Source organism: Astatotilapia calliptera, chromosome 3, assembly GCF_964374335.1.
Source record: "Astatotilapia calliptera chromosome 3, fAstCal68.1, whole genome shotgun sequence".
Taxonomy (NCBI): Eukaryota; Metazoa; Chordata; class Actinopteri; order Cichliformes; family Cichlidae; genus Astatotilapia; species Astatotilapia calliptera.
In genome coordinates, this window is record NC_137424.1 from 17,622,155 (window position 1) to 17,646,849 (window position 24,695).

Consider the following 24,695-nt stretch of genomic DNA (forward strand, 5'->3'; position numbering starts at 1 on the left):
TGATACCCTGTCACACACACACACACACACACACACACACACACACACACACACACACACACACACACACACACACACACACACACACACACAGCATGTTATGCCAGTTTCAGCTGAAACTATGTTTCAAACCATGTTCCGGGTTTTTAGTTCACCATTTATGAGGCTTCAAGAAGAAAATAAAAGACAGATCTGAATGTTTGAAAATGTTTTGGAAAGATTCTGTAAAGATGAGATGAAAAATACTCAAAGGATAAATTTAATTGGTTTATTATTTAGATAAGTTGAAAAAAGTTAAACAAGTAAATGAAGAAACAAGGCAGAGGAGAGAAAAGCCCAACAATCCCCTCTGAGCAAGCAGTTGGCGACAGTGGGGAGGAAAAACTGCCTTTAAACGGGCAGGAACCTCCGGCAGAACCAGGCTCAGGAGGGGACAGTCAACGGCCGGGACTGGTTGGGGGGGTGAACAGAGGTGGAGCAAGACGAGGCTACATCAGGTGAGGAAGCAGTAGCGTCTCTCCTCCGGAACAAGTGGAACCATTTTCTCTTTTTTTTCATGCACTTTTCCACGAGCGCTTTTTTCTCCAGGATGAGATTTCTCAGCTCATCGATGGTTTCTGCGTTTTGTTCTTCAAGTTTCTCACATCTTTGTTCCACCTCTTCCAATGTTGCTTGTTGTTCTTCAAGCTTGTCTTTGAGTTGTTTGGATGTTGCCTCCTGTATCAGCTTGTCCTTGTGCATGTCTGCATTTCTCTGTTGGACCTCTTTGTGCTTGTCTTCTAACTGCTCGTTTCTTTTCTGGATTTCTTGGAGCGTGAGCTGCAGGTCTTCATGTATTTTGTCTTCTTGTTGTTTTTGCGCCTGCATTTGAGTGTTTTCACGCTTCAAGTTATTGAATTCCACCAAAATCCCCTTAACGAGCTCGGAGTTGTTTCTCGCTATCTGATCGATCCTTCTCTGCATCTGTGAGCAGCGTTTCTCCAGTTTGTCCTTTTCTTCTTCCACTTTAGTTGCTTTGTCCTCCAGCTGATTACAAAACTCTTGCAGTTTTAGATTTTTAGACTCAAAGTCCTGGACGATACGTTTTCCTTCTTTCAGTCTTTCCTGCTGTTGCTCTTTCTGTTGAAGAAGGTCTTTATTTTGGCGCAGTGTTTCATCCAGGCTTTCTTTCAGCATGCGGTATTTTTCCTGCATGCTCTTCAGTTCGTGCTGCATGTCTCGTTGCTTTTTGTCCTGCTCTTCCTTCTGTTGGAGGAATTCTTTCTTTTCTTCCACAGCTTCATGGAGCTGTCTTTGGAGGAGCCGATTTTTTCGGTCCATGTATTGGAGATCCCGTTGTATCTTATCAGTCATCGTTTTCTTGTCTTGGAGCTGGTTGGTCATTTCTTTTAGTTCTGCACTCTTTTGCCTGTTTTCTTTAATGAGGTGCACAATCTGCTCTCGGCTCTGAGCAAACTTGATTCCCCAGCCCTCATTAATAATTTTTATGTCCGGCTGGCGCTGTTGTCTTTCTTCCAGCTCTTTATTTTGGGCTTCCATTCGTCTACATTTGTCCTCCAGTTGAAGTTTCTCTTCTTCAATTTGTTGCATTTTTTTCTGGAGAAGGTAGTTTTCCTTCCTACTCTCCTCTAACGCCCTTTGGAAGGATGAGGAGCCATTTGGGGAAATTGGCCGGCCACGCCAGGAAGGAGAGGCGGCGTAATCTTTTTGAATTGGTTGTTTTTTTCTTGGAAACATGTTGGAGTTTCTATACGATGACTTTGAAGAGCTTGTGGTGAACGTTTTGTAGGCTGCAAACACAGCTGCTGCTGAAACGAACTAAAACTTGCTGTTTCTCACCCCTACTTAAGGAAAAACATCAAAGGACTTAAGATTCTTAAGATCTATGACATCATCACTCCCTAAGCCAATGAGATTGTCACAAGACATTTTGGAATGGGGTATTTTTTTTTAAACTGTTTTCAAACTTAACGTAAAATTTCAGTGTTTCCTGGTTGTGGACTATTGGTTAGTCCAGCCGATTAAGAAATTAATTGTCACAAACATCCCTAATATTATATAACAGACGACAGAAAACACGAGTTTTTTTTCTACTCAATAGAGGTATAATAAAAGTTTTTTTAATTATCCTACTTTTTATAAAAGAGAACATTTATTAAAGATTATGTATTTAATTAAAAAACTCTGTTCATCTAAAGCAGGGGTCAGCAACCTTTAAGACCCAAAGAGCCAAAGAGCCATAATTGGCCTATCTGGGGTTGAAAGGCTCGATAAATGCACGGCGTTTCGCCGGGTACACCGGCTTCCGCGAGTGTGATGCTTATTTTGAGCGATGAAAAAATAACAAAATATAATTTTATTTGTATATTGCAAAATCACAATAATCTTCCAATTTAGAACTACAAGTTAAAAAAAGAACTAACATAAATAAAATACACTTCAGCTAATTTATTTTCACAAACCACGCGGAGCTGCACTATAAGGACTAAAGAGCCGGTTTAGAGCAGGTTGCCGACCCCTGATCTAAAGGGTTTAACAAAAAGGGGGAGCTTCCTGCTGGAAATCGAAATGTCCCCATGTCCCCACTGGGCGATCGTGGCTCAAGAGTTAGGAGTTCGCCTTGTAATCGAGCCCCGGCTTGGACAGTCTCGGTCGTTGTGTCCTTGGGCAAGACACTTCACCCGGCAAGACACTTCACCCGTTGCCTACTGGTGGTGGTCAGAGGGCCTGGTGGCGCCCCAGGGTGGCTGTAGCTACATCACCAGTGCGTGAATGTGTGCGTGAATGGGTGGATGACTGAACGTGGGTGCTTAACTAGTTAAAAAAACAAACAAACATCTGTCTCTTATTTTTTATGTCACACAGGAAAGAAGCTTCAATGTCTGATGAGAAGACATTAATTTGTTGGTGTTTGTGGTGTTTGGTGCAGTTTTCTTGTTCTCTGGCTTGTTGTTTATTTACAGTGGAGATGAAGATCTCTAACAAGTTGATTTGTTCACATTTGCACATCTTAATTTTTAAGAGGAATGTGTTTTTTTGAGTTTGTACACTATATGCATGTAAGGCAACCGTTTCCTTTTTCTGTATTTTTGTGTGCTGCTCTTTTAACAAAAGGGGAACAAAAGACATTTAAATCGACCTCAGATGATTTGTTTAAATTTTTACAAGGTCTTACTGAGGTGATGCAAAGTGAAACATGCTTCTTTTTTGGTAATGTGCTGGAAAAGCTTGAAAATTGACCTTGAATGTGCTTAAAAAGTGCTTGAATTTGACCCTAAAAATGTGTATGAACCCTGCATATATTGCAGTATTTACAGTTTATAGTAGGAATTTCATGGCAACAGCTAATCTTTATTTTGTTTACTGGGAAATGAAATGCTGCCAATTCACAAAGCTGTGCTTCAGCTGCACTTCCTGTTGTAGACTTGTGATGCACACAGGCTCTGTTCCAGCACTCAGCATGTTCTTCCTTATTTGCTCCACCAGGGGGAGCTCCTAAACTATGACATCCTGATAGGAGTGAATCAGGGAGAGGGGCTGAAGTTTGTGGACGACAGTGAGGACAACGACGGCATCTCAGCTGCGGCGTTCGACTACACCATCTCCAGCTTTGTTGACAACCTCTACGGCTACCCAGAGGGTGAGGACGCCACCTCTGTACACTGCCACTTTTTCAGTTATTCCATTTTACAGCCTCCTCTCACTTAACTGCATTTTGCAGCATCATCAGGTTTTGTCTCATTAGGAGCTGCGTTTGTTGATCTGTTAGTTTTTTTCTGTTTGCTGTATTCATTAAAATAAACAGATAATCGTCAAAATGACAAATGTGGACAATTATCAAAGCTTACATTACAATTCTGACAGCTTGAGTTCACATGAATTTTCAAAAGAATATAAAAAGCTGTGAAAGTGCTTTAAGCGTTTAAAACATGCGAGTAAAGAATGGAATCAGTAACATGTGAGCCCAGTGAAGTGCATCAAACAAGACAAGCGTGCTAAAGAGAGCCACTCATCCACATCACGGCGTGTCTGCGCCTTAACCTTTGAGGCTCTGTGGGCAGTAATGCTATCATCCCCCAGGTAGTGGGCTCCCAATCTCAGTGTCGGTGTTTCTGACAGATCGGCCTGCGAACCCCTCACAGCCGGACCACAGTCACAGTACAGACATGTTTGGATAATGCAGTCATGCTTCCTCTCTGCTGCCTGTCACTCCTTCTGTTATCTGAAAGACTTTTTTTCCTCTCTAGATTTCTCACTCACTTCCTGTTTACGGACCACCAGTGGGTGGCACCAGCTGTGGCCACTGCCAAACTCCATGCTGAGTTTCAGTCCCCAGTTTACTTTTACACGTTCTACCACCACTGCCAGACCGAGACGCGGCCCGAGTGGGCCGACGCCGCGCACGGAGACGAGATACCTTACGTGTTCGGCGTACCGATGATCGGTGCCACGGACCTGTTCCCGTGCAACTTCTCCAAGAACGATGTGATGCTGAGCGCTGTGGTCATGACTTACTGGACTAACTTCGCAAAGACTGGGTAGGCCTCATGTCACAGTAGTGTAAACTGTACACGTTACTGTATGTTCTCTGACAGCCTTCTAGTCATCTTGAATACTTGAATCTGGGTTGCTAGTTTAATTCCCGTGTGGCTTTGAAGAATTGAACATACTGGTTCACCAAAAGCATCCAGATCCCAGAGCAGCCGGTTGGTCTTAGATAGTTTAAAGGTTGCACAGAGAATGGGCCTCCTGTCTGTATTCAGTGTATTGATGCCACATGTTACTTATAATGGAGACTGAATATAACTTTGAACTGAAACGTTTAACCTTTATGCTCCACCAGGGACCCCAACCTGCCCGTCCCTCAGGACACCAAGTTCATTCATACCAAGCCCAACCGCTTCGAGGAGGTCATCTGGACCAAGTTCAACTGGAAGGACAAGCAGTACCTTCACATCGGTTTGAAACCTCGTGTCAGAGACAACTACAGAGCTAACAAAGTGGCCTTTTGGCTGGAATTAGTCCCTCATCTTCACAGCCTGCACGACGTGCTCTTTCCCACCACTACGCGCTCCCCCGCAGGCCGTGACCCCGGCACCATGAGGCCCAGAAACAACGTTCCTCGAACCACTCGTCATCCTTACCCTACCTTCCCATCAGATCCTGAGCCCGAGGGCTCAGAGCGCCCGCCCCAGGACCTCTTTCCCAGACACACCCGCGACTACTCCACCGAACTGAGCGTGACAGTTGCAGTTGGAGCGTCGCTCTTCTTCCTCAACATCCTGGCCTTCGCCGCCCTGTACTACAAGCGTGACAAGCGGCACGAGATGCGCCGGCACCGGCTGTCCCCTCAGCGGGGCGGCCCCGCCAACGACCTGGCTCACAGCCAGGAGGAGGAGATCATGTCCCTGCAGATGAAGGACTGGGAGCACGACGCTCACCACGACATGGAGCCCCTGCGACCCCACGACATCCTGCGGCCCGCCTGCCCTCCCGACTACACCCTGGCGCTGCGCCGCGCCCCCGACAACGTGCCGCTGATGACGCCATACACCATCACCGTGATCCCCAGCACCATCACCAGCATGCAGCCTCTTCACGCCTTCAACACATTCCCCTCCACCGGCCACAACAACACCCTGCCCCACCCCCACTCCACCACCAGGGTATAGTAGGGACAGGCCCGACACAGCGCCACCTAGGGACCAGGAACACTGGCTCTGCTACCGCTCTGGAAGGGAGGCCTCTAGACGTGGGCCTTCGTTCTGTCCTCTTATTCTCTTCTTTCTCCAAAAGCAACTACACCTGCTGCGTCATGTGCTGTGAAACTTGGCAGCTCCCTCCACTGGTGGCATGTGGAGGTGCAACTGAAGTGTCCAGCAGCAGATGAGCAGTTTGGGGTGGGTGACTCAGATCTTTCAAAGATACTGTTTTCAAAGACGGTCTGCTGTTTCCAGGCTCAAGACCTCCAACATTTGTCAAAGGGACGAATGCTCTCTCGCTCCTCGCTGTTTTCTCTTTTTTACGTTGGCGTCATCTCTTTTTCCATCTCCTGTGTGTTATGTGCACATTATGCTTCTCTTTTCTACATCCGTGTTTTATTACTGCTCTCTTCCTCTCATTTGACACGCCTCCCTCCTGCTCTTCTCTAAAAATTCCCGATCTGCTGAGCAGTCTGGAGGGGGAGGCGTACACTAAACATATAACTATGAAAACACTGATATCTTTCATTCGACCAGCATTTTTAGGTGCCAAGTAAGTACTGCTGTGTTTCATTTCTCATCGAGGGAGAAGAAAAACCAAAGAAAAATAGAGTTTCGCTATTTACCGTCAACTAACAGAGTTCTGTCATGTTCTCATGACAAAGTGCCAAACTGGCCTCAGTCGTGATTTTCTTTTTTTTCCATCTTCTCTCTTTTTGTTGTTTTGTTTGAAGCATTTGTTAAATTGTTGTTTTTTATTGTGTGGAAAGAATTTTTCTGAAAATATAGATATAGAGAAATGATATTATATATAGTTCTATATAAAATGTGTACAAAGGAGAAAGTATATAAAAGGGTTTTCTCAGTGGGGGATCTATGCATGAATTATTTTTAAAGACGCGGGGAAAAGGACACTGTACCTGTCGATGCACGTTTCCCAAAATCTAAACGAGTCATATCGCTCCATGTTTGCTACTTTTGGTTTTTGGTTTTCTCCTGCAGAGTAAGAGCATCGCAGGAGCATCGCAGGAGCATCGCAGGAGCATCGCAGGAGCTCCTGAAGTCAAACGACGCCTCCCAGCACTCATTTATTAAAACGGAGTCGATGCCAAAAGTCTTAAACGTTAGAATCAAAGCAACAGCTGTGAACTCAGTCATGGTGTCATGTGCAGCCTCCATCTTACTGTCACTACTTTTTCATTTTAGGGTACGTGAGGTAAAGCGTCCGTCGATGTAGCTTGATTGTACAAAATTATTTTTCTACGTTATTAACAAAACAGAGCAGAGACTGATGCTGCTCCTGTCTGACCCCCTTATGTCTGCCACATGTGTATTCTGACTTCATATCATCACTGCTCCCTCCCTCCTCCTCTCTCCATCCTACACCGCCTTTGTTATTTAACACCGACCCCCCCAAACTGATAATCAGACAAATTCCCAAACAGCTGACTTCACTGTGTCGACACCGTTCCTGACTATTTCTGACCTCAGCTCAGCTCTGCTATTATCCTCACATTAAGGGTTCGTTCACCTGCCTGCAGATGATCTGTGAGCTCGTCGGTTGTAAATTAAACTCTAAGCACACTGAGGGTAACCGGGAGGCGTTCAGGGCCTGCAGTGCAGAGCTGCAACATGAAAAAAAGGGATGGGGGCTCAGATCTCCTGAACAGGGTGGAAACAACACGGTGGGTTTGTGCTGTTTGTGATTCCTGCTCCGTCACTCTGGTGGAGACGACTGCAGCTCAGCAGCGCTCCCTGCTGATCCTCTGATGAAGATGTCAACAGTATGTAAACTGAGCTGATGTGCTGCTGTTTGAGCCCACGTGGTAGCGTACGTCCAGTATGGGAGAACTTAGTCACCGGTGCTGTCTTTGCTTGTGCTCTAGCTTTAGCCTGTTTGATTGTTTGTTTTCTATTTTATTACTGCCTAAAAGGGGAGGTGGGGGAAACACATGCCTTACTTCTCCTGTCAGAGGTAAGGCATGTGGAGGGGAAACGTGCACAATGTAAATCATAAAACAACTGAGTGGGGCTGTGCTGCAGGTGGATCAGTGCTGTGGACAGTAGCTGTGGAAAAGAGACTGGACAAAGACTCTCAGCCTTAAATACAGGACAGAGGATGATCCGATCATCTTTCAGCTAACAGTGTCGAGCAGAAGGACGGCCGGCTGATGCGTCCGTACGAACCCTTTTGTACTCACTCCTGTGTATAAGGAGGTGGCGAGGGGTTGTGTAGTTAACCTCAGTGATAGGTTTGTAGCATAAACCTATTCGTTGGAACGTTAAGGACAATTTAATTACATAGCAAAGCAAGACACGAGTAGGCAAAGTTCTTCATGTTTCCCGTGCACGGGAGAGAACCAGACAAACGCCGTTCCTTCGCTTCACCCCAGTTGCTCTCGTCCGCTCCCCCGTAACACTGCTCTTTTATTGAGGTTACATGAATATACATATGACGTTCATTAACATATGACGTCTACATACAAACAAAGAGTACCTTGCCTGTGCGTGCGTGTGTGTGTGTGTGTGTGTGGGGGGGGGGGGGTCAGAGTGTGACCCCATAAAGACTTCCCTAAACCTGCTGGTCTGGAAGTCCAGCAGTTCATCTAAACAAAAGGCACTTAGCCTAAATCAGATATAGATACATTTATCCTAAATGAACAGAGGGAGTGACTTTAAGTCTGATTTCAGACTATGTCAGTATTAGTTAAGCCAAGAGTCGGCAAAAGCTTTATGGCCCGGAAAGTTCTAATTCCCACAACATATTGTTGGATTAGTAAGCAAAACTTTTCTGTGATGAAGATTTTTGGGGTTGTTGTTTTAGTGATGGGTTCATTCTGTCAGTTAGCTTTGGCTTGTTTTCTTATTTCAATAGAGGGAGTTTTACTAAACATGGACATGTCGAGGAGCGGCTCATTATTTCTGTAACAGTGCACTTAGAGAAAACTGTCAGGTGTCGCCCCCTTTGGTGATGATGTTTTGTGCTCTGATGAGCTAATAATCAGCTCTCTTTTCCTCCTTCTTTGTTCTAAGCAGGCCTGCAAGATTGAATTAACAGCGCTGTAAAACATTGTTGTGAGAGCAAATATAAGGTGAGCTTTTCCAGATTACAATGGGCTGAGGAAAAGGTCACCTGTGGGAACCTGCCAGTTCCTGTCTAAAAGGATTGCAGCGAGTCAATCCAGTCCAAGATCATAAAGAACTCTTTTTCTAAAAACAAAAGAAAGAACAAATAAATGAGCTCATATTGATGAGGGTGGAGACTCTGATGCTTTGTGCGTGAGGCTCCACTATCAGCAAGATCTAGTGTGAATGTGTGTGCATGATGTGTGTGACTGGACTGTGACTGGACTGACCATGTGGACTAAAGTGTTGACTGACTTGACACTGAGACAAAGACTGGACCAACGTTAGGATGAGTAGATGTTGACAAGCAATTCACGACGCCGGTAAGAAAAGGGTGGATGCTTTGCTTTGCTTTTGGCAGGAGTAGGAGCACAAGAGAGAGAGGGAGACCGAAAGGTATCGATTTGTCACATGGCATCGGTTTGTCACATGGCATCGGTTTGTCACATGGCATCGGTTTGTCACATGGCATCGATTTGTCACATGGCATCGGTCTGTTAGGTTTTGGGATGAGAACGTGTTGGATGGTTACCTGTCTTGGTCTGGTGGAGGTCTCTTCCCATAAGAAGACTGATGACTTTTTCATTAACACTGAAGTGTTTCTTTCTTCTCTCTCCCCTCAGATGACTTCACACTATAACCAAGGACACCTCATAGGGGATCATCTGATTGTGGCTTCTCTAATAATCTTTCTAATAGTAATATTGTTCACTGTTATGTTACAGAGTGAAGTGAGATTAGTGCTGTAAAACTTCCATAACACTGAACAGATGCCACCACAGATATGTTGAAATCTCAGTCAAAACTAGCAAAAACAAATGAAATCCATGAATCAGAAATGCTGATTGTTGAACAGATAATTCAGTCTGTGCATGAGGAGGATCCACTTTAGACTAAACTACATACAGAAACACAGGAACCAGGGCACAGTGTAAATCCAGGACCTCTGTGTGCAACAGCTGACCTGTATGAACACAAAACACTGATTGAAGTCCACGTTGATGCTTTCTGTCTGTTTAACTTTTACATTTGAAGCAACACATTTTACTTCAAACACACAGATCAGGTAGAAAACTGTGGATTAGAAAACAAATTCATCAAGAAGGTCCTGAAGCAAGAAGTTCATCATTGCATAGAGTAAGAAAAAGGACATGAATCATCCCACGGGTCTGTGCAGTCGTTATGTTATCATCAGCTAAATCATGTCTGCATACTGTGTGTGTGTGTGTGTGTGTGTGTGTGTGTGTGTGTGTTTCTTTTTTAAATCTTCTGCTTAGAGTTCAAACTTGGATAGTGATAAAAACATTGCACTGCTTCATTTAATATCTAATTGAACACATCTGTGGTTGAATTTGAATCTTAAATGTTTTGATTTCAAAGATGTGGTTCTGATATGAAGGAACAGGAAGTAAATTGTTGCCATGGATACAGTGAGACAGACGCCTCAGACCCTTATTTTTTATTTCTTTGACTTTTTATTTTATTGATTCATTTCTTTATTTTTACATTTTAAAAAGTGTATTTGTCTGAATGAACTAATCCCCATTTCCCATGCTTTGTATCACTGGTCATACTGGGAACAGCCATAGAAAATGTTTGTAAAGAAGAAATCTTAAACATGAGCAGATTCTCAGGCGATTTCTGTTTCCTAACCATTGTTTCAGTAACACGTCCCATCACTACATGTGTGTTAAAGATTTCTTTGGGATCAAAATCATCCACTGACAGTTATCAGTACAAACAGGATGCAAAAATCCAAAGTTCAGACTTCAGAGTTACTAAAACAGAGATGTGAGGAAAACTGGTTCTTCACACGACGTTTCATGTGTGAACAGTAGAGGTGGTTTCATTTTCACATGTAGGTGTTGCAGTGAGGATTGCAGGGAGACATTTGCTGAATAGCTGCAGCTCTGCTCCTGTAGACTGCCTCTGAATGTGTGTGTGGTGATAAAGTCACTTTAATTAAATGTCACCTGTCAGGGAAAACTTTGTGTTGACTGAAGAAAGTTCACTTCTCTTTCATTGCAGCTCCACTCTTATTTTTGATGCACTCATTTGTTTCATAAATGATTTCAATGATTTTGCCACAGCTCTGCATTGTGTGCTTTTGATGAAATGCTGATATGATGACGCTTGATTGGGGAAAGATTTCCACAGGTGGTGTTGTTGGTCTCCTTCTTCCAGTTTTCTTGTTGCTGCCTCTCTCCTCGCCTCAGTTGCTGCAGCTGTATCATGTATGTTGTTATGTTACATACAAAGAGGAATTTGTGACATTAAAGAGTAAAGATTCTTCTAATTGTTTTCCATCTCATCTCCTACTGCTTTAGTCTGCGTGGACAATATATGAGTAAATCATTACCAAGCCAGATTATATTTGGAATATTTCAAACAGAGGACATTACAGTGAAATCTGCTTTCAATGTGACATTTACTTTGATCCTTTAAGACACAGTTTATACATCAGACAAGCTGTTTGCAGAGCGATTAAATGTTTGATATTGTTGTTAAAGTTGTACAGATGAGCGTTAATCACCAGCAGCTTCATTCATGTGGATGAACTGGACGGTTCCAGGGAAACTATCAGGATCACACGCCTCCAGTGGTCACTGTGAGTAACTACAACTCTGCACATACAATAATTAAGATGAAGAAATGTTTTTATTGTAGAAAGATGAACCAAATGTAGTTTGACTCTCTGACAAACGATGGCAAGATAAAAGTAGTTTGTTAAAAAAGACACACAAATGGTAACAATGCAAACAAATACAAACAACAGCATATCCTGATATGAGGCTCACAGATCAGGATCAGTACAATACGTAGCAACCGACATTGATGTTGCCATGGTGACCGCTGCTATATATAGTGTTTCTGTTACCTCACTTGTCTTAAACATCAACGCTGGCTGTTTTTCATTTTACTAATGAGTCCACTCTCTTCCCTCACTTTCGTCTCTTCCTCGTGTTTGAGCTCCTCTCAGAGAGGATTTAAGAAAGAGCTTTGATGATGGCTGTAGCTCAGGAGACAGAGCAAGGCATCTAATGATCAGAAGGTTGGTGGTTCAATCCCTGACTGCTCCAGCTGGCACACAAAGTATCCTTGAGCAAGACACTAACCCTCTCCGATGCATCCATCAGAGTATGAACGTGTTAAACAAGAATCAGTCCATTCACCATGGAAACATCAAAGTAGAAAGTGATGGCAGTTATGATTGGCTGCACAGCTGGATCACATGACCAGGTGAGTGGTACAAATAACAGGAAGCTTCTCTTGTGGCTTTAATAATCATTTGAATTGATAACTTGTGATTTACAGACTGTTCTTTATCTTTTCATTGTCGTCTGAAACACAGAAAAATATCAATGTTGGAAAATATGACATTTATATCTAGTTTCTACAGGATGGTTTAATTCTCCAAAGGCCACCACAGACATGACAAAGTTATTTCATCATTATAATGCACAAAAACAAAAAGCAGGATGAGCCCTGCTGCTCACCAAACTTGTGCTGAATAATAATTTGTGAATCATTTAGTTTAAAACATCAACTGACTGAATCCATGAATCTCATCATGTGTTTCTGAGTGAAAGACACAGACATGAACAGACTGAACTGTTTCTCTACCAGGTAAGACTAACTACACAGAGTCACTGACTCAGGGCCAAGGAAAAATCTTCCTACAGTCTTCTTCATAAGTTTGAAAGGAGAAATCTCAAAATCAGAAGTGTTTCTCAACCCAAATCCAGGATAAAGAGGTTCAGTGAATGTGGTGTGGAAGGTGTGGAGGTGGATCAGAGAGTCAGAGGAGACTCTGTAGAAGGACAGAGTGCCAGCAGGACAGTCCACATACACTGCTGCTCTGTTAGAGACAGAGGGGGAGGAGGAGGAGATGGGTGTTTGTCTGTTATTGTGCCACACAGAGGAATAATGATCAGAGCAGCAAAGACTCCAGGACTGATCATTTCCACCAAACACACACTCATCACTCCTTCCTTTCCTTTTGATTCCTCTGTAACTCACTGATATCCGAGCCCTCCTCGTCCACTCGACCTCCCAGTAACAGCGACCAGTCAGACCATCTCTACACAGCAGCTGTTCACAAACATCAAATCTGTCTGGATGATCAGGATGTGACTGAAGCTCCTCCACATGTGTCACCTTCCTGTTGTTGTCAGACAGTTGGAGCTTTGTGTTCACTGTGTTTGTGTCGATTGTGAGTTGACAGGAATCTAAGTTCAAAATACTTATTAAATACATACATCATTGATTTAATGCCAAATAATTTCATTTCCAACATTTACAATAAATTAATTAAAAATTTAATGATTTTTAAATAAATGTAATTAATAAATTAATAACACATTTAATTAATTATTTAAGAATCTATTTATTTAATTCATTTGGGCCCTTCTAGCCCTGCAGCTGTGCATGTGCTCACATATCCACTGGTATGTGTCCTACAGGTATTCTCACAGCAGTGCTGCTGAACATTAAATGACCAGCAGATGTCAGTTCTTCATAATAAGCAGTTAAACTTTGTGTGATCTGCCTTTGGGTGAAGCAACAAAGCCGGAAAAATTGGACACATTCACAGAGCTTTACCACACCATCACTAGACAACAATGGAATTATTTTAACTAAAAACAAATAATCAGAAAGTCTTCTGCCTGGTCTCGTACCTCTGTGTTTCTGTAACATGAATAATGAGCTGAAATTCTCCTCACGACACCACCGATCAGCTCGAAGGGCCCTCGAGTTTACCTGCATGCATCCTGTTCACCTGTCAGCTGTTTAACACCTGCTGCTTATTCAGCAAACACGCCCACATTACCTGGTGACAGTCACAGTTTAATGTGGGCCGCTGTTTGTCAATATAAAATAGTTTAGTTCCAATATTGTGCACATAATTTGCAAATGCACTATATTTTACAGACCATGAGGCTCACTGGATTATAAGGCGCATTAAGCGAAACAAAAATGTCGCATGAGTCAAACTTTACTCAGCTCATTCTTCTTGCTTCCTCCACTTCCGTACCATTGATTCATTCATGTTTAATTCTCTCACAGCTGCTTTATTCCCATGTTGGGAAGGGCGATGGACACTAAGATAACTACAGAATACTTTATAAGTGAACCTGATGCTTTAATCAGGATTTGGGCTATTTGCATTTAAATTAAATCAGTAATATAGTTCTGCCACTTATCTGCTCTAATGACTGGAAATCTGATATCCAGTCACCAGCACAGCTCACTCACTTACAGTCACTGACTTCACTGTTTTTGCTCCTGAGCAAATCAGTTTGTTTTAGATTAAAGTTGTTTCATAACTGCATCATTTTACTGAAGTTTAATGTGTCAGCGGAGCACATGTGGAACTGAACCATTCGCTTGTCTTAATTATCTGATGTTTATATGTGTTACACTTTTTTAATCTTTAATTTTAAATTGAAACTAACATTTAAAAACATTTGGTACAATGTGGAAAGAGGAAGAGTATTTCCAGCAGGAGCAGAAACGTCTGACTCAGCATGACGATGCTGTTGGTGGATACTGAAGAGCTCAGCCTGTCAAGACAGGATTAGGTTATCGTTTTCAAAAATGTTTATTCAATTATATTCTGAGGCCAGTTATCTGGTATAATCTTTGGAAGTCTATTAAAATAAAAATAAAATCAGATGTGTGGTCTTTTGGTTGTTTTTGTTTTGTTCAATAAGCAGATGTTGGTGTTTCAGCAATGCAGTAACTTAAGTTTAAAAGGCTTGTTAGAACCTATGAAACACATCATACAGACTTGTGGACATTAGAAGACGACTAATAATCATCATGAATAAGACTAAAGGCAGGAAGGTGTCCTTTATAACTAATAATATTAATAACTAATAATATTAATGTCATAGTCTGTCTGCAGCTGAGACAATACAAACTCAAACTGTGGGGAGAAGATTATATCACTTCAGTTTAAATTGACCTTAAGTGCCACATTTTCACAGACTTCTTTATTTACAGCATTTTTTACGTGCTGTATAGATTATACAGTTAGGTCCATAAATATCTGGACAGAGAGAACTTAGTTTCTGATTTTGGTTCTGTACATACACTAAAATCAATTTTAAATGCAACAACTCAGATGTGTTTGAAGTGCAGACTTTCAGCTTTAATTCAGGGGGTTGAACAAAGAGATGCAGAAAAATGTGAGGAACTAAAGCATGTTTAACACAATCCCTTCATTTCAGGGGAAATGTAGAGGAAAAATTAGAAAAATTAAACAACTTAATTAAATTAATTAAATCATAAGATTGTCAGCTGATAACCAGCTTCATGCGACCGCTTATCCTGGTCCCAGTGTTAGGGTCAGTGAATCCAGTTAACAGAAAGATATCCTGGATATACTTGACTGACTTTTTAGACTCAAGATTAATAATCATTATAAAAATTATAGTCTAACATCCAGAAATCTGCACGATGTGTTTCATTATGTCTAACAAGCCTTGTACAGTTAAAGCTAACAGTTACTACATGCATCAGAACATTTCTATATTTTTATATCTATAAAAAGAAATCTGACACTTGCCAGACTTTATCAAAGCTGTGAGCGTCACAGCAGAGGCCTTTGTGTCAAAGTAGCTGAGGATCAAACAGAAAAACATGAAGGTTTTCCTGGCCTGGGATTTTATACAAATATTCTGCAGTACATCAAAAACAAAAGAAAACCATTAATGAACATATGAACATTACCTGATGCTGCTGACGTGAAGCAGAGCAAAGTTACAGAGGTTTGATTACAGACACAGCTGAGCATTTTGCAATTTTGCATCATTTTAAAAAGTTTAAATTTGTTCAGTATTGAACGGCAGAAACGAGGCTTTGTTTTCAGAAGTAAGTAAAAGAAAAAAAAACAGCGGCCGACAGGCTGTAAGAACGGTAGACTTGTGCATAACAAGCAAGCGAATAATGCAGAAAACAGATTTTTAGACGGGAAACTGTTCTTGAAGTACAGAGAGAGAGAGAGAGAGCTGTGCATGAAGTGTGATTTTATCCTGGTGGCAGCAAAACAATCAGAGGGAATTCATGACGATGTTTATGTGAAGCGTAGTTTGGAGCTTCTTTTGCTGCTGGTTTACTCAATATTGTTTGGAGAGACATCAAACCTGCAGCTTCAGAATCAGCTCAAAAAGGGCGTAAACACAAAGCGTGGAGCCGCCGCAACATCAGAATCAGCGAGCTGTCGGCTTTCAGCTCGTGTCCGTGCCGTCAGGTGAGAAAGTCACATCTCACTGATTCTGATGCGTCGGCGGCTCCGCGCTTTGTGTTTACGTCTTTGTGCAGAATCCGTGTTCCTGCTCTCATTTACTGTTTTAGCTGTTTGGTGGTTGTTGAAACTTTGGGAGGTTTAACCTGAGATTCTGGCGTTTTGGCCAAAATAAATTTATATTAAAAAATCGATTCAGGGTTTTAATGAATCGATATCACGTTATCCAAGCCAGAATCGATTTTAATCGATAAATCGATAATCAAAACCACCCCTGATGCATATACACGGGTCACACTGCTTATTGAAACCCCCCAAACATCAGATCTTAATCAGACAGGTTTTTGTTTTTTGTTTTCAAAGTTTAGACTTTGCTTCTATTGGACTTTTTATCAGTAACACGTGCTTACTTTCTGCAGGAACAGTTGAAACTAACATAAATAAATAACTCCAGAGCTGATAGTCAGCAGGAGGTTTACAAGTTGTGGCCGCGTTGTCGGCAGTATGAGCTCGACCACTTGCAAAGTGAGCTGGCAGACATCACTGAATTCATCAGAGATGATCAGGTTCATTTTGACAAAGTGAGCAGATATTTAACCTCCTAGGACCTGGCGTCCACATATGTGGACATCACATTTTGGGTTGTTTAGACCAAAATACTACATTTTGCTCTACAAGGGCCTGATATCCACTCACAAGGACGTTATACTGCCACTGTGCTATCAAAATTTTAGACAAATATCCTCATATGTGGCTCTCATTTTTCTCAGAAACAAAAATTTGGTAAAAAAAAAATAATAAAAATCTGGTAATTCTTTGTTTTTACATTCATCAGGTCCCAATCAGCCCAAATATCAAAGAGAAACTAAAAATGAATGCCACGGAGGAGTTTGGGTCTTAGGAGGTTAAAGATTATGCCACTACATTCTTGTCTAGAAGATATTAAAGTGTATTTGGTGACACACAAAAAAGGGTAAAGTTTAAGTATAGTTTGGGTCCACACATGTCCAAACCCTGGTGTGTAGGCCTACTTAGTTTTGAGGAATTGTCATGGGACCGGGGTCTGGGTGACCCAGGGCCTGTAAGAAGTTATGGACATGTGTGTTTTTGGTGCTGCTGTCTCCTGTTTCCATGTTTGTGTATCTAGGTGTGTGTGTGTGTGTGTCAGCCAGGAGCCTGGCCACACCTGCGGAGGAGAATTACTCACACCTGCAGCTGATCAAGCCTCGTCAGAGGAGCTACTTAGGAGTGTGGTGGAGCTGTCTCCGATGCTGGATCATTGCGTAACTTCACGTTAGTCTCTTGGCGAGTTAGTTAAGGTTAGTCTGCTGTATTGTGGCGTTGCTGACGGCTGCCTCTTTGTTATTCCCCAGGAGGAGTGTGGAGACGAGAGGGCAGCGAGCACGGGGTGCTCAGACACTGAGGAGCGGAGACAAAGAACACTAACACTGGCAAGAGGACATGTCAGAGTCGGGAACGCACCGGGGATTTATTGTTGTTTGGATTATTTTGCATCACTGTAAATAAACGCACTGACCTCATCAAAGAGTCCAGCATCGGGGTCCTCCTTCCCCTCATCATAGTCTGCCACGCAGGCCGTGACAGAAAAGCCCACTAAAAGAACGCCCACCAGACCAAAGCAATGGTTTTGACTTGATCAGCATTAACCCCGCCCCCTGACTTTCATGAGTGAAGCTGACAAAATGTGGGAAAGTTCAAGGGGGCCGAATACTTTTGAAAGCCACTGTAAAGTTCACTATCAGTAACATCATAGCACCACCTAGCTGTATAGCAACTCCGTCATGCTAGCTAGTAGCAGTACGAGTTATTGTAACTGACTGTAAAAAGTCAGCACAAGGAAAATAAACTGCACCTAAACTTGGTTTATATCTGACCCAGATAGACTGCAGGTCATAACTTCTTACCTGAAGTTCAGTTCACCTGACACTCGGTTCCAGATCAACTGGCGTTTAGATCAACTGGCGTTGGTCAAACAGATGTGTGGCAGTCTTGCGTTTCAGTAGCTGCTACCGACAAACCAGCAAAAAAAACGGCAAATGTGTCATCTGTGACACTTGTGAGGTTGTCTCAAACACACTCCGTCAGTCTTGATGCTGTTGAACAACAAAATGTTTAAAATGTGGCGAGTTTACCTGGTGATATCCTCATGCGCGACGCGATCGCGAAAACAGCAAACAATTAACACCACGCCGATGTTGTTCACAGGACAGCAAGAGTAAACGATCGGGAGACTCTTGTCGTCGTTATCGTTCCCCTCGCACGGTTTATTTCACCGAATTCAGCGTTTTTGCTTCACAACTAAAGCGAGCAGTTTACTTTGTGTGCACTAACATGGACTCGAGTCAACCAGCGCCACCTCTGGCCAAGTGCCACAGCCTACAGCCAGATCAACCTGTGACACACATCTGCACCACGTTTGATTTCGTTTCTTGCACAACACATTTGTACCTTTCAGTTGTGTCTGTTTGTGCGTCATGCAAATGAACCTTTGAAAAGAATGAAATGACACCAATATTTCACTAGTGTTGTAACATCACATGTCGTTAGCGTAGTCTGTCTGTGTCTTTTCTCTGAGAAAAAACATTTTAGAGTTGGTTGTTATATACAGTCTGTATAAGTGTGGTTAATCTAATAAACATTTGTAAGGAGATGGCAGTTACTGTGAATGTACCGCAGGTGAATAGTAATAAACAGTCAGACAATGACTCTGACAATCTCATTCAATCTTGCAGACTGAATGCACCTTCTGTGGAAAGTGGTACCACACAGTGTGTGTGGACTTTCCCTGTGCAGAAGGCGACTACAAATGTTGTGGGTGCTAAATAAACAGTAAAAAGTGATCCCTGTTCTCTTTGCTTACTGATTGTTTTTAGTGTTGACAATCCACATTGCTGCCATTGCATCTTTCAACATGTTTGTGGGTAGATTTGAATGTACCAGGGGTAAGTGCAGCCACTCAGCCTCTACTCAATGTCATCATAGCAGCAGGTGCAGATGTGTCACAAGTTAATCTAGTAGTGGGCTATGGTATTTGGCCACAGATGGCAGCAGTGGACTGACCTCCATTTGAAACTGCTCTAGCTGCTGTGTGATAGTGGATCTGCTACAAATTGAAGATCATAGGCAAGTTTTGGAAATGAACCCTTGTATTATGTTGAAGAACAAAAAAATGACATTGATTTTGTTGCGGGTCATTTAGATCCGTACTGTGTAAATCCACTCAGAATTGTTCAAAAACTGCAATGAAACAATAGCAACTTTATTTCCCATCAGATAAACATGTAGAACACAGACATACAACAGTTAGACTTTCCATAACTATTTTAGGAACAATTTGGTTTTTCGTTCTTACAAACACATTTCTTTTGAACTTGCCCAACGTTCTCAGTTTTTCAATGCTCAACATTTTCAATTTTGTCCACATGATGGACAGAATGTAACTGTGTACTTTCTGCAGATGTACTTCTTGCATTTCTCACAATACGTGCTTGTTTTAAAACAGGAATCTTCCTAACTAAGATTTAAAACAAAAGATTGCGTCTCCTCCAGTCTCACAAACAGATGACAAACCAAGCGACACACCTGAGTCACTGACTTTATATATAACTACCAACTCTCCAGCCATGTTGATGGATTGCCTATATTGGCTGGAAATATTAATTTCCAGGGAAAGGACACAGGCAGATGATGCTTACAGGATGTGATGTGACGACACTAATGAAATATCGATGTGTCATATTTGTCCAAGGTGTATTTCATTGTTATGGGAAAAGAGAATATCAAAATCATGATGACCAATTGGAGTGGTGATTTCTATGACTTTGTGTATATAATTTGGAATTTTGTACAAATGTAGGCCAATAAGGAATATATGATATCATTTCATTCATTTCAAAGGTTTATTTGCATGATTCACAGACAGACACAATTGAAAGGTACAAATGTGTTGTGCAAGAAACGAAATCAAACGTGCTGCAGATGTGTGTCACAGGTTGATCTGGCTGTAGGCTGTGGCACTTGGCCAGAGGTGGCGCTGGTTGACTCGACTCCATGTTAGTGCACAAAGTAAACTGCTCGCTTTAGTTGTGGAGCAAAAACGCTGAATTCGGTGAAATAAACCGTGCGAGTGGAACGATAACGACGACAAGGGTCTCCCGATCGTTTACTCTTGCTGTCCTGTGAACAACATCGGCGTGGTGTTAATTGTTTGCTGTTTTCGCGATCGCGTCGCGCATGAGGATATCACCAGGTAAACTCGCCACATTTTTAAACATTTTGTTGTTCAACAGCATCAAGACTGACGGAGTGTGTTTGAGATAACCTCACAAGTGTCACAGGTGACACATTTGGCGTTTTTTTGCTGGTTTGTCGGTAGGAGCTACTGAAACGCAAGACTGCCACACATCTGTTCGACCAACGCCAGTTGATCTAAACGCCAGTTGATCTGGAACACCGGCGGCCGCCTCGGGTCTCTGCTCCTCCTGCCTCCCCTTTCCCTCATCCACCTGCTGCCTCTGTGGAAGCTCCACCATAGCCACTGTGCTGCCACTGCTGGGTGCAGTAGCTCCACCACCCCACTAGGGGGAGGAAGCGGGTTTGTGTACTCAAGTTTCTCTAGTAAATATAGGAAAAGTTCATGGAGTCTGGCCAAGTTGATACCAGCACACAAAATATTAGCTCTGAAGTTGGCTGTACTGGAGCATGAGAAATATATGCTTGTAAGTACGATTATATTCTGTGTTCATGTTAAGCATGTGATGTAAAATGGGTTGTTGACTCTCATATTTGAAGCCGGCATGTTAGCTGCATTGCCGATGCTAATTGTGTTAGCATGTCAATAGGAAATTCCATTGTGTGTTAGCATCAAGCTAGCGGGATTTGGAGTTAACATGTTTTCATTTATTTTTCTTGGTTATACCAGCTATAGTTCAAGTTGCTAAGTCTTCAGTCTGTACTTTGTAATGTGAGAAATATATTATGTTCCAGATGTATGTTTTAATATGCTTTTCTTATGTTTGTAGTTTTACAGTGCCTTCATTAGGGAGACAAATAAACCCTGCAATGAGAACTGGAAGCCTTTGCCTCTCCTTTTGAAGAACTGTTTATCTATCTGCCAAACTGGGCATCAACGTACAGGGAGGGCAGAATAGTAAAAAAGCATCATTCTCATCAGCCAGATAGTTCTCTAAAAGAAAGGATGGATGAGACGCTGGAAACAAGGTCAAAAGTGTCCAGTTCTTTACGTTCCAGCCAGCTTACATCATCATCTACTGCTGCCGCCAGAGCACGAGCAAAAGCAGAAGCTGCCCGTGCTCAGCTCTCCTTTGCTAAGCAGGAAGCCAGCATCCTAAAACAACAGGCCGAGCAGCTTAAAAAGAAAGCAGATCTGGATGCAGAGCTACACGTACTCAAATCGCAGAAGGCAGCTGCAGCAGCCCTAGCTGAGGCTCAAGCTTGGGAAGCATCTGCGCAAGAGAGTGAGCACCCACAACAGCCCCAGCTGGACGGCATGCAGCAAATCAGCCCATTAGAACGAGTCCAAGAGTATGTGCAGCAACAGTCAGAACTCGGCGACGATCTGCAGACTCCACAAGTTAATCATCCAGAACTCCTATCTTCTCTGGTGCCACAGCCAGCCACGGCCATCGATGCAACACCAAAAGCTCACAAGGAACCAAGTATCCATCAGCCCAGTAGGAGCAACAACCAAGAATTCACACCTTTGCCAGTCTTCCGTGCTTTGAGCCCAAAGAGAGAATCTTGCAACTGGAGCTATGGAGGCGAGCCAGCAAACTATGATCGATATCACCATCCTCAGTCTAAGGTATGGACACCCACACCTGTAAGGAGTAGTCATGCTGACACGTCTGATCTAACGAGATACCTGATACGGAAAGAGATGATCAGCTCAGGCCTGCTGAGGTTTGATGATCGACCAGAAAATTACTGGGCTTGGAAGGCTTCCTTTCTAAGTTCAATTCAAGATCTGGGTGTAACACCTCAAGAAGAGCTAGACCTGCTATCCAAATGGCTCGGGCCACAATCAGCAGCACAAGCCAAGCGAGTCAGGGCTGCGTACATAAACAATCCCACTGCAGGTCTTCAGATGGTGTGGCAGAGACTCGAAGAGTGTTTTGGCGCACCAGAAGTCATTGAACATGCACTTTTAAAGAAAATCCAGGATTTACCGAAGCTGACGAACAGAGACAACCAGCGTTTGAGAGAGTTGGGGGATCTTCTGCTAGAACTTCATGCTGCAAAGACAAGCGGTCATCTCCCAGGCCTTTCACACCTCGATACAGCCCACGGGGTGAATCCGATTCTGGAAAAACTCCCATACAACCTTCAGGAGAAGTGGGTTGCAGCTGCCTCGAGGTTCAAGAGAGAGAATGCAGTGTCTTATCCTCCATTTTCCTTTTTTGTGAAACTTGTGAACGAAGAAGCTAAAATTCGTAATGACCCGAGTTTTTCGTGTGTAACCGGTGCCAACGTCAACAAGCCTAGAATCGAGACAATGACACAACAGAAGTATCGTTCACATGTCTCTGCTAAGAGGACGGAGATAGCAAGTAATCTGGCAGCCAGCCCAAACGTTCCTACAGGCAAGAACAACTTGGACCCCGATAAACAGTGTCCATTACACTGCAAGCCTCACCCTCTCGGAAAATGCCGTCTTTTCAAAAGTAAGACCCTGGAAGAAAGAAAGGCATACTTAAAGGACAAGAACATTTGTTTCAAGTGTTGTTCTTCTGTGCAGCACATGGCCAAAGATTGTCCTAAATCAGTGCAGTGCACAGATTGTGGTAGTGAAAGACATATCACCGCACTACACCCCAATCCTCGTCCTCAAAATGCAGAGAGCCTGGTGGCTAGTGGAGGGTATGGCGGGGAAGAAAGAGAAGGAGAAGCAAGTGTGGCTGACGTGACATCAAAAAGCACAGAAGTATGCGGAGACTCAGTTGGTTCAAGGTCATGCTCTAAGATATGTTTGGTCAGAGTGTATCCTGCTGGACAACCAGAGAAAGCTGTCAAGATGTATGCTGTTCTAGACGAACAAAGCAATCGCTCCTTGGCTAAAACATACTTTTTTGACATCTTCAACATTGAAGGACAGCTTGAGCCGTATACACTGAAAACATGCTCAGGTGTTGTGGAGATAGCAGGGAGACGAGCCCGTGACTTCATTTTGGAGTCCCTTGATGGCACCACACAGCTTCCCTTGCCTACTCTTATTGAGTGTGATATGATACCTGATGATAGGACGGAAATCCCATCCCCAGAAGTCACTCATTTCTACCCACATCTGAAGGCAATCAAGGGAAAAATCCCAGAAATTGATCCAGAAGCTGACATCCTCCTTCTCCTTGGCAGAGACATTCTGCGTGTGCACAAAGTCAGAGAACAACATAATGGTCTCCATAATGAACCATATGCTCAACGACTCGACCTTGGTTGGGTGATCGTAGGGGAAGTGTGTCTGGGAGAAGTGCATAAGACATCCAACATCTGTGTATACAAGACCAACATTCTACCAAATGGACGAGCTTCACTCTTGAGTGCATGTCCAAACAATATGCTAGTCAAAGAAAAGCTTGGTTGTCACACCTCGAACCTAAGTCTTCAAAGCTCTGCACAACACTTGAAAAGTAAGGAAAGTGAGTTTGCCAGTCAGGTGTTTCAAAGGACACAACATGATGACGTCCCGGCAATGTCAATCGATGACCAGAGTTTCTTGAAGACATTAGATGAACAAGTCTATAAAGACAGTTACAATACTTGGGTTTCCCCATTACCCTTTCGGTCACCACGAAACCACCTTCCCAATAACAGACCTCAAGCTTTAAAGCGTCTTGCATCTCTTCGGAGAACTCTGGAGAAAAAACCACAAATGAGGAAACACTTCATCGATTTCATGCAAAGAATGTTTGTTGAAAAGCAAGCAGAGCCGGCCCCTCCATTAAAAGAAGGTGAGGAAAGGTGGTATCTACCAATATTTGGGGTTTACCACCCACAAAAACCTGACCAGATAAGGGTAGTGTTCGATTCAAGTGCCAAACATGAAGGGGTTTCCCTCAATGATGTGCTCCTGAGTGGACCCGACTTGAACAACACTCTCCTTGGGGTTCTGATCCGCTTCCGCAGAGAACCTATAGCAGTTACAGCGGATGTGCAGCAGATGTTCTACTGCTTCAAGGTGTGCGAGGAACATCACAACTTTCTGAGGTTCTTATGGTATGAAAACAATGATCTCCAGAAAGCAGTGAAAGAGTTTCGAATGACAGTACATGTATTTGGCAACAGTCCATCACCAGCAGTTGCCATTTACTGCCTCAGACGAGCTGCTAAGCAAGCAGATGACTCCACTACCAGTGCAAGGGAGTTCATCACACGCAATTTTTATGTGGATGATGGACTTGCATCTTTTCCTAATGAAGCAGAAGCCACTGGTGTCCTGCGCACTGCCCAAGCGATGCTAGCTAAATCAAACATTAAGCTACACAAGATTGCATCGAACAGCAGCAGTGTTATGCAAGCATTCCCACCAGAAGACTTGGCCAAGGATTTGAAAGATCTAGACTTAGGAGTGGAGTCACTAC

At 43.0% G+C, this 24,695-nt stretch overlaps 1 protein-coding gene and 1 pseudogene across 3 annotated transcripts in view; both read left to right on the forward strand.

Annotated features, from left to right (window-relative positions):
- Nucleotides 1-1,735: 1,735 nt before the first annotated feature.
- On the forward strand, nucleotides 1,736-6,374 carry LOC113035365 (neuroligin-2-like; annotated as a pseudogene). Its single transcript, XR_013904118.1, has 4 exons — nucleotides 1,736-1,785; nucleotides 3,441-3,710; nucleotides 4,248-4,538; nucleotides 4,844-6,374. The product of XR_013904118.1 is annotated as a neuroligin-2-like (transcript).
- A 13,701-nt stretch (nucleotides 6,375-20,075) lies between these two features.
- The window catches only part of LOC113034064 (OX-2 membrane glycoprotein-like), a 67,784-nt gene continuing 63,164 nt past the window's right edge, over nucleotides 20,076-24,695 (forward strand). Inside the window, exons 1-2 of one of the 2 annotated variants that reach the window (XR_013905903.1) lie at nucleotides 20,076-20,347; nucleotides 20,474-20,605. Coding sequence is in view for 1 of the 2 variants with exons in the window: in XM_080298218.1 (XP_080154344.1) it covers nucleotides 20,332-20,347 (16 nt within the window). In the remaining variant the exon portion in view is untranslated. Of the gene's footprint in view, nucleotides 20,348-20,473; nucleotides 20,606-24,695 lie in introns of those variants that run through there. The other variant, XM_080298218.1, reaches the window with a different exon arrangement.